The 17,943-nt window shown below is 45.0% G+C and overlaps 2 protein-coding genes across 8 annotated transcripts in view; one reads left to right on the top strand and one right to left on the bottom strand.

The window, feature by feature from the left end:
* INTS7 (integrator complex subunit 7) overlaps nucleotides 1-5,517 on the bottom strand; it is a 97,423-nt gene extending 91,906 nt beyond the window's left edge. For 6 of the 7 annotated variants that reach the window (XR_010319455.1, XR_010319457.1, XR_010319456.1 and 3 more), the window contains exon 1: nucleotides 5,310-5,517. Coding sequence is in view for 4 of the 7 variants with exons in the window: in XM_064276937.1 (XP_064133007.1) it covers nucleotides 5,310-5,403 (94 nt within the window). In the remaining 3 variants the exon portion in view is untranslated. The remainder of the gene's footprint in view (nucleotides 1-5,309) is intronic. The other variant, XM_064276939.1, reaches the window with a different exon arrangement.
* Nucleotides 5,518-5,685: 168 nt separating this feature from the next.
* Nucleotides 5,686-17,943, top strand: part of DTL (denticleless E3 ubiquitin protein ligase homolog) — a 43,115-nt gene continuing 30,857 nt past the window's right edge. The window contains exons 1-5 of the mRNA XM_003422428.3: nucleotides 5,686-5,906; nucleotides 13,297-13,422; nucleotides 14,224-14,322; nucleotides 15,463-15,524; nucleotides 15,609-15,729. Of these exons, the coding sequence (XP_003422476.3) occupies nucleotides 5,855-5,906; nucleotides 13,297-13,422; nucleotides 14,224-14,322; nucleotides 15,463-15,524; nucleotides 15,609-15,729 (460 nt within the window). The 5' untranslated portion in view covers nucleotides 5,686-5,854. The remainder of the gene's footprint in view (nucleotides 5,907-13,296; nucleotides 13,423-14,223; nucleotides 14,323-15,462; nucleotides 15,525-15,608; nucleotides 15,730-17,943) is intronic.

Genomic DNA, 17,943 nt, shown 5'->3' with positions numbered 1-17,943 from the left:
GCACCAGCTTCGAATATTCCCTTCTAGTACTTTACCATTCACAAAAATGTGGATTATATCTGCAGAAGGAATAAATAAATCTTTGTTCAGTAATTTCTGCTGTTGTTAAAAAACGACAAGGGATATGTTTACATGAAGGCTTTATCTGGGTGCCACTGTTTCAATACAAAAGACTAAACTAAGTGTGCACTGGCAGTTGCTACAACTTACTAACCGGTTATGTTCTGTAAATACACTCAAGTCAGTTATTGAATACTTGAAACGTATTTCCTCACAGGAGCTACAACAATTCACCAGCACACACAGCAGTCTAGAACCTAATAACCACTTACAGAATAAACCACTGACAGAAGCTTCTACAGGAAAATTAACTCAAGTTAATTGAAATTCCTGATTGGGATATTGGGAACATGCCCCTTCTTTGTCTGATCCCTTGTTCTTGTCCTCCCCCTCCCCCTCTCACACACTCTGAGACTCTAGAAGAGTCTTCCCACCAAACAGGCAGTGTGGTCGGGACGTTCTAAGTCACAGGCAGTGGCTCCTGTAGCCTGAGGAAGACTTTTCTAAAAGCCCGATACGAAACCAGGGTGAAGCGACAAGCAGATAGGGCAGCAAAGGACACAGGGAAGGGCAGAAGAAGGAAAGCAAGGGCTGAGGATGGGAGGTGAGAGGAAGGGAGAAGGAACAGAAGATGTGCGCTCACATGCACGCACGGGGGCAGGGGCTGTTGGGAAAATCCACAGTAAGAGGACTTTTTTCCTCCGCTTCTCACTGCCAGTTGTCGAGTTAAATGCAAAGGATGGTAAAGCTCCTTCTGTAACGAATTTACCTTGGTTGGGAAAAAGATAAAGCAGGAATAGCCCATGTGTGGGGAGACTCCCCTACCGATATGACCACGTTTTATCTTCCCTTAGAAAACAAAGTCACAGGCCACACTGATTTAATAAATGTGCCGGTCTAAAATGTACCAAAGATAATCTTGATATGGTCAGAGACATGTTATGATTTCTACTATTGCTTAATTTTATCTAAGATAAAATAAACCCCCATTCCTCTAACAGAGCCATAGGATAAATTAATCAAATAGTAATAAATCTCTGGTTTATTTTCTGATGTAACAGTCTTAGGAGAAAGAGTCTTAGGTTGGCGCTGACAGACAGGACCTGGGTGCAAGAGGGCAGAGAAGTGCTTTATGGCCTCAGTGATAACCGTAGGCTGGGGAGGCTGTGGTACCCATCTTGGTTGCTCTAAAGCCAATTTCGACTCAAGACTAAGCTAAGGACCCCAAAACAGGAGCTCAGTCCATCAAATCCTGACCTAAGAGGGGTTCCGCTGCTAGCTACATCCAACCTGAAGAAGAATGCCCTCATCAAAAGATTCTGACACCATGAGTACCAGATGCTACAATTAGCTCTGCTGTCATCCAGGGATGTTGCAGCCATTGCTGCGACCACTGTACACTAAGAACACAGCCACGACTGCTGCCGGCACGGCAGGGGGACAGATTTCAGCACAACTTCCAGCCTAAAACAGACTTGGAGGAAAAGCCTGGCAATCTGTGTCTAAAAATTAGTCAATGAAAACCTTATGGATCATAACAGATCACTGTCTGACTCGATTGCTTTGATGTCTCATAACGAGGATTAATCATGAGAGGAGGATATCACATTTAGCGAAGTAGAGGGTGGGTGAGGGAGACCCTTGGTGAGATGGACTGGCATGGCAACCACAATGACAGACTCGACCATGACAGTGATGGTAAGGATGGTGCAGGACCCGGCAACATTTCATTCTGTTGTACATAAGGTCGCCATGATTGGTGTCGATTTGATGGCAGCTACCTCTCTGATAACCCAAAGCTCACTAAATTGATAAGGACAAAGCCTCGGTAATTTATATTTAAAAAGCAGGAATAAAAACAACTGAAATGACAGTCCGCTCAACTGATAATGAATTAATAATAAAGCACCCTTCCCCCAATTTTCAGAAATTCTGCCTGTAAATGTACATAGTAGGATACATGGAATATCATGCATTATCCACATTTCTTAGAATACTAATTTCAGCCTGTGAATACCAACTCTTAGAAATGCTTAATAATTCCCTTTGTAAGTCACAAGATATAGCACTCAGTCATATGTAAAAATGAGTCTACTGATCTTCATTTGTTAACTGCTGATCAAATAAGATGTGTGTGTGTGCACGTGTGTTAGAGAGAGAGAGAGACAGGGATTTTTAAATACTTCAGAAACAGTATTCCTCGGACTACATTCTGGAAAACAAAAAAGTTGGAACTTGTAGCCTTCTGACTATGACCTTTGGCTCACAAAACATAAAACATTGTTAATAGGTAAAAAACGAAATGATTCAATATTTAAAATACTATATAGTCTAATGAAACTATTTCTGCAGTTTAATTTTCTAACAGCTTTCAAAGGAACAGCATGGTGAGGTGAAAAAGAACAAGAGTTTTGTACTTATCTTGCACAAATTATCTTTCTGAGTCTGAGATTCATCTGTACAATACTCCCCAGGGCACTGCTGGGAGAACTGAACATAAACACTAAGGATCGAGGGCTGACATCTGGTTTCCAGCTGAACAGTCAGTAGCCATCCACTTATTCCTTACTGACCTAAAGTATTCCTATTTCAACTGTTCTTTAAGAGAAAATTTAGTTGTTATTTCTACCACAACTGCAAATTTTCAGAAATTAAATAATTCTAGATTTCTCATTTCTTCAGTGCCCCATCCTGATCCCGGCTGTACAAACACTGTCCTGCTGTCAGCATGGGACAAGGCCAGCTGTGTATCAGACAGCACAAGACCCACAACTCACAGTGGGGAATAAGGGAGAAAAGCCTATCAGGATGGAGAGGGAAAGACTGTGTAGTGTTTAAAAAACATGTTTAATATTACAATTTAATATTTCAGGGGAAAGACTTATAGCTTTGGTAATCGAAAGCAAAGCTAAACATTTTCTTGGCTAGTGAAGATGGATAAAGATACTGAGACTCAAGCAAAGGAACAGTCCATTGGGGCGTTGTGACGTTTTTATATTGATAAAAAGGAGGTAAATGCCAAAAGAGAAAAAAAGTGTGAGAAACTCTTATCTAGTCAACCTACTAAAAATGTTTACAGGTTAAAGAACAAGCAAAACAAGAAAAGAAAATCAAAAAAGGAGTCCCAAAGAAGTTAATAGACATGTCCAAGTCGGCTCAGAGGGGACTTACAGGCAGATCCTTCTGACTCACAGTCCAATTCTCAGTACATTACACACTGGCTGCGGATAATCAAGAATTAACTGTATCAGCTGCAAAATATGCTTTTCCTACACAATAAAAATTCCTCAAGTGCAGTGGAACAAGTTTCTCATTAGTACCTGCACCCCCTTCCCACGCCGATAAACCGAGGCTAGGTGAAGTAAGGTACCTGTCCGTGACGATGAAGCCTGCAGCACTGAACTTGAACTCAGGGCACCCAAAGCTCCTCCTTCCACCCTAGGAAGCCCGCCCCCGCCCGGTCGCCTAGGAAACGGCTCGGGGAGCCCGTTTGCGGGGACGGGGGAGATCAAGCCTTCCCGAGGTCGCGGCCGTATTTAAGCTGCGTGGCATCCCGCACGCAGCAAGGAGGTACGGAGACCCACTCAATCTTCACAGCGCTGGCGCAAGATTATTCTTCGGCACCCTTCATGAAAACCTGGGCTCAACTGCACATATCAAAAAATAATTTCACCTTAGCATTTTTAGAAACGAGCCACTTTCAGTGCTTGGAAAACCAGGGGATCGTCCCCTCAAGTGGCCAAAATGCCCATGACGAGAGCTCGCCGGTAAGACAGCCAGCTATGCGGTCAAGGCCAACAGGGCGACCCTGCAGCCTTCCTCCGGTTCCCACCAGCCGCCGAAGCCCTCGGCCACCCCGGCCCGCTCCCGCCGCCTCTCCCGAGGCTCCCGCCACCTGGGGGCGCCACTTCCCTCTCACGCGCTCCCGCCGCCTCTCCCGAGGCTCCCGCCACCTGGGGGCGCCACTGCCCTCTCACGCGCTCCCGCCGCCTCTCCCGAGGCTCCCGCCACCTGGGGGCGCCACTGCCCTCTCACGCGCTCCCGCCGCCTCTCCCGAGGCTCCCGCCACCTGGGGGCGCCACTGCCCTCTCACGCGCTCCCGCCGCCTCTCCCGAGGCTCCCGCCACCTGGGGGCGCCACTGCCCTCTCACGCGCTCCCGCCGCCTCTCCCGAGGCTCCCGCCACCTGGGGGCGCCACTGCCCTCTCACGCGCTCCCGCCGCCTCTCCCGAGGCTCCCGCCACCTGGGGGCGCCACTGCCCTCTCACGCGCTCCCGCCGCCTCTCCCGAGGCTCCCGCCACCTGGGGGCGCCACTGCCCTCTCACGCGCTCCCGCCGCCTCTCCCGAGGCTCCCGCCACCTGGGGGCGCCACTTTCCTCTCACGCGCTCCCGCCGCCTCTCCCGAGGCTCCCGCCACCTGGGGGCGCCACTGCCCTCTCACGCGCTCCCGCCGCCTCTCCCGAGGCTCCCGCCACCTGGGGGCGCCACTGCCCTCTCACGCGCTCCCGCCGCCTCTCCCGAGGCTCCCGCCACCTGGGGGCGCCACTGCCCTCTCACGCGCTCCCGCCGCCTCTCCCGAGGCTCCCGCCACCTGGGGGCGCCACTGCCCTCTCACGCGCTCCCGCCGCCTCTCCCGAGGCTCCCGCCACCTGGGGGCGCCACTGCCCTCTCACGCGCTCCCGCCGCCTCTCCCGAGGCTCCCGCCACCTGGGGGCGCCACTGCCCTCTCACGCGCTCCCGCCGCCTCTCCCGACGCTCCCGCCACCTGGGGACGCCACTTTCCTCTCACGCGCTCCCGCCGCCTCTCCCGAGGCTCCCGCCACCTGGGGGCGCCACTGCCCTCTCACGCGCTCCCGCCGCCTCTCCCGAGGCTCCCGCCACCTGGGGGCGCCACTGCCCTCTCACGCGCTCCCGCCGCCTCTCCCGAGGCTCCCGCCACCTGGGGGCGCCACTGCCCTCTCACGCGCTCCCGCCGCCTCTCCCGAGGCTCCCGCCACCTGGGGGCGCCACTGCCCTCTCACGCGCTCCCGCCGCCTCTCCCGAGGCTCCCGCCACCTGGGGGCGCCACTGCCCTCTCACGCGCTCCCGCCGCCTCTCCCGAGGCTCCCGCCACCTGGGGGCGCCACTGCCCTCTCACGCGCTCCCGCCGTCTCTCCCGAGGCTCCCGCCACCTCTCCCGAAGCTCCCGCCACCTGGGGGCGCCACTGCCCTCTCATGCGTTCAGCCGGCTCCCCCTCTCCTTCCCATACCTTTGTCCAGTTCCATAAGGGCGGAGTTCGCATCTAGCTCCTGTTCGCCATAGCCGGCATCTGCCAGGAAAGACTTAGTTGAGTTTGACGCCATGACCTGAATAGTTACTTGACTAGCCTATTCAGAAAGGCTGCAAACCCTGCCCCAACCCCGCCATCTTCCTTCACCGCCTTCTCGCGGATTTTCCCTCCGCGCGCTGGCAAGCCGTGTTACGCATGCGCCCTGGCCACCCCCCGGTTCGCCAGCGCCTCTTCGACCCCCCGCGCAGGCGCTCAAGGGGCTCTTGAATTCTGGGTTCCCGCGGACCGGCGAAGAGGAGGCGGGGCTCCGGAGGGAGAAGTGACTCTGCGGCGCCATGACGCCACGGCGGGAGCCAATCAGAGAGCGTGACGTCAGTTTGGCGCGGAGTTTGGTGGCTGGAGCCTGCAGTGGCGGGAGTGGAAGGCAGCGCCTGGTCTTGTTCTTAGGGTGCAGGCTGCGGTTTCTGCGGGACCTGGGGCATTTCAGAGCCTTTTCTTCAACTGCGCGTCTTCCTCTGGCCCAGATGCTCTTCAGTTTGGTGCTCCGCCAGCCCCAGCTTGGCGTCCCGAGAAATGGTGAGTAACGGTCCTAACCGCCGCTCGTGGCTGGGGGTCACCTCCCCGAAACACGACACCCGGGCCCGGCGAGTGTCCCGCGGCGCCAGCAGAGCCTTCGCGCGGGCTGCTGAGGAAAGTTGCTTTCAGCGCCTCGGGGCGGGCCGAAGGGGCGGGGAGCTAACTGACTGACCCCCGGGGCGCTTTACGGCCTCGCGCCTGTGGCGCGCGTTAACTGAAGTGCTGGCGTTGGACAACGTGCGCGGCGCCGCCCACAGCTGTGTGCAGCGTTAACTGAGGTGCTGGCGTTGGACAACGTGCGCGGCGCCGCCCACAGCTGTGTGCGGTGTTCGCGGCGCGTGTGCGTTAACTCATCCATTGGTCCTAGAACCGATGTCTAGATGATCCACGAATGAGTGGGACGCGCTGCTAAGGAACTTGCTCAAGCAGAAAAGTTAGACCACGTGCTTCTAGAAGGTCAAAAGTTGTCTTTTTTTTTTTTCCTGATTATTACATGTTCATAAAAACTCGAAATTATAGAATGAAAGATCTCCGTAATCAGAACATCCCCCAGAGAGGACCACTGTTGATGGTTGAAGTATAGTATTTTGGGTGTTTTTTTATGCCAGTGGTAATACGTATTGTTATTTACGGAAATGAGATAATGTTTTGTTTTTCATTTTAACGGTATGACTTGGATGTCTTTCCATATTATGTAGAAATCCAACTTATTCTCTACAGCTCTTTCGATTCCTTATAAAACATTGTCAGCAAGAGTTTTGAACTTGGAGTTCGGTGTCTAAAACTTTCTGTATGAAACTTAAACTGATAAGGGAGTTGCTACCTAGGCTAGACTTAGACAAATTAAATGTCACATATTTTAATGTTGACTACACTGGAAGGTCTTCCTTCCCCTTGAAACTCTGTGGAAAACGAAAAGGAAAGAACCTGAGAAGGGAACTTTCTGTATTTAAGAGGAAGGTCTAGGAAAAGGATGTTGGGAGGGAGACTGAGGAGCAGCCCCTCAGCTTCCCGCTACCAGTCTAACACTACATACCATCCCTACTAACTTCCCTCTTAAATATTTTTTTTTTTGGCTGTTTTCTAAATTCCCTGCTTACTATCTCTCCTAGGACCTTACATGAGAAATTTCTCTGACCTCTGTGTCACGATCGGTAGGTAGGGCAGCACAGTGATGAAGAGCTCTGTCTTTGGAGTTAGACTGAGTTTTAATTCCAGCTCCTCTCCTTGCTATCTGTGTGACCTGAGGCAAGCCCCTCTATCTTGCCACAAATATTCTCCTAATTCTCCAGTCTATCTGTCTACTTCTTCCTCTCCCTTTCTTTCTCCAATTCACAAGAATTCATTCATTGCTACCTGTTAACCACCAGTTGCTGGCTGAATGGTCGATTCTGCCTCATGGCAACCCCATGTGTGTCAGAATAGAACTGTGCTCCATAGGGTTTTAACGGCTGCTTTTTTGAAAGTAGATCGCCAGGCCTTTTTTCAAAAGCACCTCTGGGTGGGCTCGAACCACCAGCCTTTTGATTAGCAGCCAAGCGCGTTAACTGCACCACCCAGGGACTCCTGCTATACGTTAAACACTGAAATTTACAGGACTGTCTTGTTTTCCTTACCCCTTCAGTGTTAGTGTTCCATCCTTGGCTCGTTTTCTTCTTCCACGTACTCTATTAGATGCTCAGTGTCATAACCAGGGCCTCTTCCACTGCTACAGTTTCCCTCCCCTATGCTTTAGACCCATTCCTATAAAAGCTGTGTGGACATCTTCACCCAGATATTTGGTTCCATGATCATCTCAAACTCAGATGCCCAAAACTGAACTGTTTTCCCCAAAACCTGCTGTATTACCTAATTTAGGGATTGGGCTCATTATTTTAAACCAGTCTTCCTAGCCAGAAACTTTGAAATCATCCAAGACTCCTCTATCTTTACTATATACGTTCAAAAAGATTCTGTGAAACCTCTGGACTCTGTCCTGTCTTCTCTATCACCATCGATTCTGCCTCTTCACTCCATCTTAGACCTGTTCTTTCCTTACCACGGTATTTCCCTGAGTTGGGCCCTAATACCGTCTTATCTGGACTCTTACGTCTCCCAAGTGGCCTTTTAGTTTCCCCCCTCCAGTTTATTCTCCAGATTGCTGCCAGAAATATTTTCAAGAATGGAAATCTGATCACTCCTGTGCATTTTTAAATTGGTATCAAAATTTTTTATCTTAAGTTTAAACAGATACAAAAAATATAAATTTTGATATTGTGAATACTGACATTTAAAATTAAAATGTTATATCCCTTTTTAAATGTATCTGTTGTTGTTAGGAGCCTTTAAGTCGGTTCTGACCTGTAACGACCCTATGAACAACAGGGGACTGCCTGTAGAATGCATTCATACATTACTTATGTAATTAAAAACAAGTTCTAAGAGACAGAATGCAGAAATAACACACATATTTTTAAAAAACAATATCATAAACAATGATAGAGGAAATTCTGCCTGAGGCATTTTGGGGGAACACTACTGTTCTACTAAAGGCCCCCATCCTACTCAGGGGGTTCAGGGAAGAGGTCCTGAAAGACAGGGAATCAGATGGGGGAACCAGTCCAGGTAAAACGTCACTTCTGTGAAGATCCCTGTAATACACCCATCAAGGAGTAATTTTCAAAAAAGTTAAAAACAGGGTTCTTAATGCAAAATATAGGAGACACATGTCAAGAATTTTATTCTACTCATCAGTTTACCAAGGAACCCGTAAGCTAGAAAGACTTACGAGGAAGGGGATTTATGTAGTCACGTAGCCAAAGGAGTACTGAAATGAATGTGCTTATAGAGAATTTAATTCAAGAGTGTTTTCTTTAAGTTGTGTGCTTTTACTGAACTGGTCTTTAAGTGCATGTACAGGTAAGCCCTGGCTGCCTCTGCATCTCAGCCAACTCCCAGGGAGACCAGAAGCCTTCAGACATTTAAAGTTGGGGGACTCAAGAGGCCACAATGGCTGACCACTCAAAATAAAACAAAATAAAAAAGCAAGTGTCTTAGTCATCTTGTGCCGCCATAACAAATATGACAAGTGGATGGCTTTAACAAAGAGAGATTTATTTCCTCACAGTTTAGTAGGTTACAAGTCCAAATCAGGGCATTGGCTCCAGGGTCTTTCTCTCTCTATTGGCTCTGCAGGAAGGTCCTTGTCTTCAATCCTCCCCTGATCGAGGAGCTTCTCAGGCGCAGGGAGTCCGTGTCCAAAGGATGTCCTCTGCTCCTGGTGCTGCTTTCTTGGTGGCATGAGGTCCCCAGCTTTGTGCTTGCTTCCCTTTCCTTTTATCTCTTGAGAGATAAAAGGTGGTACAGGCCCCACCCCAGGGAAACTCCCTTTACCTTGGATCAGGAAGGTGACCTGAGTAAGGGTGGTGTTATAATCCCACCCTAATCCTCTCAACATAAAATTACAATCAAAAAATGGAGGACAACCACACAGTACTGGGAGTCATGGCCTAGCCCAGTTGACACACATGTTTTGGGGGGACGTGTTTCAATCCATGACAGCCAGTACTGAGGTGTGTTCTGTGTTAGTTGCTGGGGAGTCGGCTCTGACTCTCGTACCAACCCTACGCGTAACAGAATGAAACGCTGCCCAATCCAGCACCATCCTCACAATCACCGTTATGCTTGAGTGCGTTGTTGCAGCCACTGTGCCAGTCCATCTCATGGAGGATCTCCCTTTTTTTCACTGACCCTCTACTTTACCACGAATGATGCCCTTCTCCAGAGAGTGGTTCCCCCGATTATGTGTCTAAAGTACAAGAGATGAAGTCTTCATGCTCACTTCCGAGGAGCATCCTTGCTGTACTTCTCCCAAGACAGATTGGTTTTGTTTGTCTGGAGGTCCGTGGTATATTCAATATTCGCCAACACCATAATTCAAAGGCATCAATTCTTCAGTCTTCCTTATTCATTGCCCAGCTTTTTCATGCGTATGAGATGGTTGAAAATACCATGGCTTGGGTCTTCAAAGTGACATCTTTGTTTTGTAACACTTTAAAGAAGTCTTTTGCACCAGATTTGCCCAGTGCAATCCAATGTATCGACTAGGTTATAAAAACTACAGTGATTTGTGGATTACATTCTTCACTTTTTAAAAATATGAACAAAATCTTCTTTAACTGCTTTACATATTACATAGTTACTTTTCCCCCTTTAACTTTTTTGCATTTTATTTCCCTCACAGAATTTGTCCCAATATAATTTAACTTTATGTCCGAAAAGTTCTTTTATTAATCACTTATTATACTACTTTGTGTCAAAAATATTTTTACATTGATGATTTCTTTGTCATAGGGCTCCAGTTGTTAGAAGTTTCTTCTGGACTGAGTTATTACTATGATGATTAGTAGTACACAGTTGATCAAAACGGTGTAGATTACTTATTTTGATAAATAATTGTTAAGCAAAAAATCAAATTTCATTGGTAGTACATCTTTTGAAGAGATGGATCTGGGTGAGTGTTTATGAGGTCTTTAACAAAGGAACTATCCAATCGTCTTCTAGTTACAGTCCTAGAAGCATTTATACCTTGGTCAATGCAAGGTATAAAAGTCGGGGAGTGGAAATGCCTTTCTTTTAGAAAGTATAGAAAGGCAGTGATGATGAGGGAGGGGGAAAGGAAAGCCTCGACCTTCTCAGATCAGTTTTAGAAATATATATATGGAAGTTGAAGATCTGACAGTTGGTTCTCTGAAAATTCTGCCCTTGTGTAGTTCTTGAGAAATTTACATGTAACCCTAGGGGCTAATTGTTCATTGAGGAAAGAATAGGTTTTTCCAAATGGCTGTTATGTGGAAAAGCATCCCAGGTGCATGTTCAGAAGTAGAAAACAGCGTAGCACAATAAGGACCCAAAAGTGACTGATAACATGGAGTGTGTTGTGGGGAGTGCAGAAATGGAGTAGGCGGGAACCAGTCACCAAGTATGTTAGGCTATATACAAGGGTGTTTGAATATCAGTCTGTAGATAATGAGGCAGAATTGAGAGGTCACTGCATAATTGTAAAGAATTAGGTTTTCCAGAGTATATCACTTTCAATTCTACCTAAATTGTTTGAGATTCAACCCTTTTTAATTCATATGTAGTTGTCCCTAGATTTTTTTATAATACATTTTATTTTTTGTTGTTGTCGAGAATATACATAGCAGAACATATACCAATCCAACAGTTTCCACATGTACAACTCAGTGTTATTGATTACATTCTTCAAGTTGTGCAGCTATTCTTACCCTCCTTTTCCAAATTGTTCCTCCCCCATTAGAATAAACTCTCTGGCCCCTAAGTATCCTATCTAATCTTTCCAGAGTTGCTGTTGTCAATTTAATCCCACCCTGGTGGCGTAGTGGTTAAGTGCTACAGCTGCTAACCAAAGGGTCAGCAGTTGGAATCTGCCAGGTGCTCCTTGGAAACTCTGTGGGGCAGTTCTACTCTGTCCTATAGGGTCACTATGAGTCGGAATGGTAGTGGGTTTGGTTTTTTTTTTTTTTTCAGATCTTAAAAGAGCACAATGTTCAAGGCAGTCTTTACTAATTAGCCAAACTGTTTGGTTTAAAGACTTCACGGGTCGATTTTGTTGTTGTTGTTTAAGTTTTAAAGATTATTTCAAGGCAATAGTTTTGGGGATTCATCCAAACTCAATGGCTCCAGAATAGATTCTGGTTTTTAATCCTAAACCACAAGTATATAGTTACGTAACATTAGAACAGAAGCATTTGTTTTTAAAACTCATTCTGTAGACGGGTATTTGTGAACTCTACAACATAACCACTTATTGTGTTGCTGTTTTTTCTGGTCTTTAAAGGCTTGTTTACAACGATGTCTGACCTGAAAAGTGTGGTGGATACTCCCAGGAATAATTACTAAATCTGGGTCCAATTTCTTTGCCTCCTTTTCATTGACCCCTCCCAGTTATCTCTATGACCATCCAAGATTAGTGTGGCTGAGAATATGTCAGGCTAAGGTGGCTTCTCCAAACAGTACTTTTAGTGAAAAGCAAGAATTGAAAGCATGAGAGAGTTTGTGAGAACTAGAATATAAATTCCTCTTTTAGAGCAATCATTCTCAGGGAAAAGCTTGACCTATTTGGGCACATACAGTAGTTTTCTTTCTCCTGCCCCACAGATTGTTGTTCCCTATCTCTAGCACGTCCATCGTTCTGTATTTTTGTTATTTAGACAGCTCTCAGTAGATTGTCAGTCATTGCTTCCTTCTGTACTTATGAAATTTGGTTCTCAGTAAGCCCTTGTTGAATGAATGTTTCCTTTATATATTTAAGATGTATTGACCCACACATCATTAAAATAAAAACAAGTCCCTGAACAAGGCTTACTGTTTAGGACCACACTGCACATTGGGTCTCTGACCAAAGCAGAATGAACTTTCCCTCCACGTTGAATTTATTGCTGTGTCTTCTGCATTCAGTGAAAACTTACTCATCTTTCATGACCTTTGTTTATTTTCACCTCCTCTGAAGAATTTTCCTACCCTACTAGCCAAAGCTAACTGATGATTCTTCTAGGACTAAGTACATAACACTTTACTTTAAAATTGCTCTAATTTACCTTAAGATACTAGGACTTGTTAGTGTTAACATTTTAGAATTCTAGAATTTCAGGACTGGGAAGGAAAGAGGAAGCAGTATTAGTGTTCTCTTGGTAACTATGTTACTGGGATAGTAGGCACATTGGTATATATCATCTCTTAACTCTTTTGACCACTGGATTATGTATGATGTTGCTAGTAATTAAGAGTATGTAGTAGCATTTTTTTTAATTTATGGAGCCCTGGTGGCACAGTGGTTAAGTGCTCAGCTGCTAACCAAAAGATCAGTGGTTGAAACCCACCAGCTGCTGCAAAGGAGAAAAGAGCTGGTGATCTGCTCCTATAAAGATTATGGCCTAGGAAACCAGATGGGGACAGTTCTCCTCTGTCCAGTAGTCAGAATTGACTTGATGGTACACAGCAAGTAGTGTTGATTTAGAGACTCCAAAAACAATATTTCAATTGAAGGGAATGGCAGTTTTAACGGTAATGCTTTTGTGGTGATATCTTGGCAGGGGAGGGAGAATCTTTTTTAATGTGCAGAGTCCATTAGTGTCTTGTGAGAGTCTGTCTCCATTTAAGATGGTAAGCCCAAAGCTCTACTTCGCTAGTAGTTGGAAGTACTCTTCCACTTCTTCCTTAGACCCTTTAAGAAAATACTAGAAACTGTGCATTCTAAAGGACCATGGTTAGTGAGTGGACCCATACTGACTATATAAAGCCCTTTAAGAACAAATACCTCTGCATTTGTTAAAAGTATCGAAATGTGATGATATATTGGAATTCCATAAGGAATTGTGTCTTGTTTTAGGGTGGTCTTCGCAATACCCTCTACAGTCCCTTCTAACTGCTTACCAATGCAGCTATGGTGATGAACACACTTCTTATGGAGAAACAGGCGTCCCAGTCCCTCCTTTTGGATGTACCTTCTCATCTGGTAAGGGTCTTACTATCTGGGCTAGACTGGGACAGAAATAATCTGTCTCACACTGGAAAGAAGAATGTACTGGGAGGTCTCCTTTACAAGGAAAAGTAAGTTAGGCAGGTGATGGGGTTTTTCTAATAGCTGTTCTGTCCAGTTTTATGACATATACTTTCCTTAATCTCTGTGTGTAGTTATAAGTTTTCTGTAAAGCACAGGATACCACAGCACCACTTTTTGAACTGGTGTAGAGGAAGGGCTGCCAAGGTTCAGCCATCACGACAACTGTTTTGCCCTGTAGATAACCATTTAATCTGGTTGAATTTCTCTCTTTCTGTCATGCATTGGGGAACACGTGAACAGAAATATAAGTACTCGATCCCACTGTTAGCAGAAGAGTGTAAAAGATTGGGAAGAGGAAATTTGAAACAAGTAGACTCAGCCTGTTGGTGACTTCTATCATCGTATACCTTTATTTGCCATTGGCCAGTACCACTTTTTTTTTTTTAACGTTTCATCCTTAATTCAACTTCTCTCTCAGTAAGAGATTATCTGAAGATAATTTGGGTGCTTTGGAGTTATTTGCTGAATTAGAAATTACGGCAAATTTTAAGCAACCTTTCGTTCTAATTGCCTCCCTACCTTATCAGATGACATTCGAGTAAAATCTTCTGCCCTTACTTCGAACAGATTCTTTGTGTTTACCCTGTAGCTTTCACTTCATCTATTGTATAGTACTTTTTATCCTTCCACTGAACTGTAAAGTTTTTGTGCTGTTGTACTTTTTATATATTCTGTTGTTTGTTTCTGGTTTAGCCCCCAATATGGAGCATATCCTAGCAGTTGCCAATGAAGAGGGCTTTGTGAGATTATACAACACAAAATCACAAACTGGCAGAAAGACCTGCTTCAAAGGTAAGTCTTGGTCTACGGTTTTTGTTTTGACATTTTCTTAACTCATAAAATGTCGATTCACTTCTGGTGAAGTTCGTTTAGGGACCAGGCTGAAAGTAAACAGTGAACTACCTATCTCTCAATAACTATTCACTATGGCAGTACTTTCATTGAAAGTTTAAAAAAATATATAAGTTTTAGGATTAAAAGCAGTTTTTTGTTTTTAAATGTTAAATCTTTTAGACTTGATGTGGTTGTGGAAAATGTTGCTAAAAATATTTATGTTGATTATCTGCCATATATAAGGAGAAGTTCTACTGGCCTTAAGTAGTTGACAGTTTGGAACTGGTAAGTCAAGTGTTTATATAAGTAAAATAAACCAAAGGCTATAAATGATGTAGAAAAATACAAAGAAAATGCCACATGTCAAAGAGAAAGCTCCCATGTAGCAAAGGCCCAGGAAAATCCTTCATGACAGATGGGACATTTGAGCTGGTCTTTGGCATTTAGACCAGTGGAAATAGAGTGGAACACCCTACCCACCCTAGTTGGAGGTTAAAGCATTAGCAAAGACCTGGAGTCCTTGGGTGGTGCAGAAGGTTGGCACGCTTGTTTGACAACCAAAAGGCCACCAGAGGTGCCTCAGCAGAAAGACCTGGCAATTTACAGCTGAAAAAACCAGACACTAAAAAGCCTGTGGAGCGCACACGGGGTTCCCATGAGTTGGAATCGACTCAACGGCAACTGGTTTTTTAGAGTTAGGAGAACATAGGATAGGGAGTTAGGGAGCGATCCAGTTTGGTTGGAATAAGATACATGGAGAGGAGAAGAGTGAGCGAGGAGCCTTCCCACAGGTAGAGGGCACACTGAAGGTCAGCCAGAGGGCATCATGAGTATTCTTGGATGTTTCAGAAAGATTCTGTTTTAGAGAATATATTACTAGTCAACTCACAGAGGGGAATCTGACATCAAATGGTCGTTTAGCAGTAATGAAGGGAGTGTGTGATGCCCGTCAGTCCCCTAATTCTCTTTGACCCATGGACCTTAGGGTACAGACCACTGATGTTTTCACTGCAGCTTTTGAGGCATGTAAACCTCTGTTGGTATGGCTGCCACGGGACACAGTCTAGACACTTCACATTGACTGTTTTCTTTGTTTAGAGTGGATGGCTCACTGGAATGCTGTCTTTGACCTGGCCTGGGTCCCTGGTGAATTTAAACTTGTAAGTAACTTTCATTTTATTGGGATCTGGGTAAATACTGATAAAGGGTTGTTTTATTAAATTGTGCTACTTTATTTCTTAAAGGTTACAGCAGCAGGTGATCAAACAGCCAAGTTTTGGGATGTAAAAGCTGGTGAACTGATTGGAACGTGCAAAGGTCATCAGTGCAGCCTCAAGTCAGTTGCCTTTTCTAAATTTGAGAAAGGTAGGTTCCTGCCTATCTTTATATTTTATCCCCTTAATCTCCTTTATGGTGGGATAAGAAGAAGCTGCAGTTGTTATCACCCTTTCCCCTGCCAAGGTATATCGACAGGGAACTGCCAGAAATTCAGGCTGGATTTAGAAGAGGACGTGGAACAAGGGGTATCACTGCTGATGTTAGATGGATCCTGGCTGAAAGCAGAGAATACCAGAAAGATGTTTACTGTGTTTCATTGACTATGCAAAGGCATTTGACTGTGTGGATCATAGCAAATTTTGCTAACATTGCAGAGAATAGGAGTTCCAGAACACTTAGTTGTGCTCATGAGGAATCTGTACATGGATCAAGAGACAGTGGTTCGAAGAGAACAAGGGCATACTGCATGGTTTAAAGTCAGGAAAGGTGTGTATCAGGATTCTGTCCTTTCACCATACCTATTCAATCTGTGTACCAAACAAATAACCTGAGAAGCTGGACTATATGAAGAAGAACAGGGCATCGGGATTGGAGGAAGACTCACTAACAACCTGCATTATGCAGATGACAGAACCTTACTTGCTGAAAGTGAAGAGGACTTGAAGCACTTACTAATGAAGATCAAAGACCGCAGCCTTCAGTATGGATTACACCTCAACGTAAAGAAAACAAAAATTCTCACAACTGGACCAATAAGCAACATCATGATAAATGGAGAAAAGATTGAAAGTTGTCAAGGATTTCATTTTACTTGGATCCACGATCAACAGACATGGAAGCAGCAGTCAAGAAATCAAAAGACACATTGCATTGGACAAAACTGCTGCAAAAGACTGCTGTAAAGTGTTGAAAAGCAAACATGTCACCTTGAGGACTACGATGTGCCCAACCCAAGCCGCAGTGTTTTCAGTCGCCTCATATGCATGCAAAAGCTAGACAGTGAATCAGGAAGACCAAAGAAAAATTGATGCCTTTGAATATACCATGGACTGCCTAAAGAATGAACAAATCTGTCTTGGAAGAAGTACAACCAGAATGCTCCTCTTAGAACAAAGATGGCGAGACTACGTCTCACATACTTTGGACATGTTATCAGGAGGGATCATTCCCTGGAGAAGGACATCATGCCTGGTAAAGTAGAGGGTCAGTGAAAAAGAGAAAAACCCTCAATGAGATGAATTGACACAGTGGCTGCAACAATGGGCTCACGCATAACAACAATTGTGTGGGTGGTGCAGGACCGGGCAGTTTCTCATTCATATGGTCGCTATGAGTCAGAACTGACTCGACAGCACCTAACGAGAACCCTGTGTTGGGATGCACTCTGATTTTAAAAAAATAATTTAAGACCATGAAAATCAAATTAAAGGGCAATGGAAAATAGAAAGACCATATCTTTTAGTCCCTTTGCTTAACTTTGAAAACTACATGTGGATCTATACCAGTAGGGTCTAGTAGAAGAAGCACTGCATTAGAAATTGGGCAGTGGTTTTATCAAAGTTCCCAGCAGTCCATCCATATGGCACCCTAGGGTGAATTAGTCTAGGTGGACATCACCCTCAAGGCCACATGGTTTAGTTGATGCAACACAGACTAGATTTTAGTTCCTACTGACCCTCTCAGCCAAATGCCTTGTATAGGACACAACTTTTACAACAATTTAAAAATAAGATGAAATGTGTTTTGTTCTTGAGTCTGCCTCTCTTGGGCAAAGTCATTTTTAATCTCCCTGGGCCTTCATTTCCTAATTTAATGAAATTAATACTTACTCTACTTAACTCACAAAAATATTATACAACATAAAAATGAGGTGAGATATGAATGCGTTAAAAAAAAAAAAAACCTGGGGCCATATAAATACTTAGTGTTTTTTGCAGGTGTTATGGTAGAAAAGATTATTGGCCCAGTTTTTTTCAGCATGGGCAGGTTATAGATGATCCTAATTGGGTATGGTCATTCTAATGGAATTTGCCTTCCCTGAAAATTACACCTGAAAGCAAGGGAAATTGACTCACGGATGTGTGATTTATGTGACAAAAAGCAGACACTAGAACCTGTACCTTCTAGTGGATAATTAATGATTATAAATGGGTTTTCATTTCCCCTCCTATACACTTAACCTAGATTTGCACCTTCTTTCTCTTACTCAAAAGAAAGATTCATCTTTCTGCAGTTTAAAGCCAGTCCTTCCTCCTAGGCCAGTGGTTCTCAGCCCAGACTGCACTTTAGTCACCTGGGGAA

The sequence above is a fragment of the Loxodonta africana genome, chromosome 25, assembly GCF_030014295.1.
Source record: "Loxodonta africana isolate mLoxAfr1 chromosome 25, mLoxAfr1.hap2, whole genome shotgun sequence".
Lineage (NCBI taxonomy): Eukaryota > Metazoa > Chordata > Mammalia > Proboscidea > Elephantidae > Loxodonta > Loxodonta africana.
The sequence above is the reverse complement of the archived record's forward strand: the minus strand, read 5'-3'. Positions and strand labels throughout refer to the sequence as shown.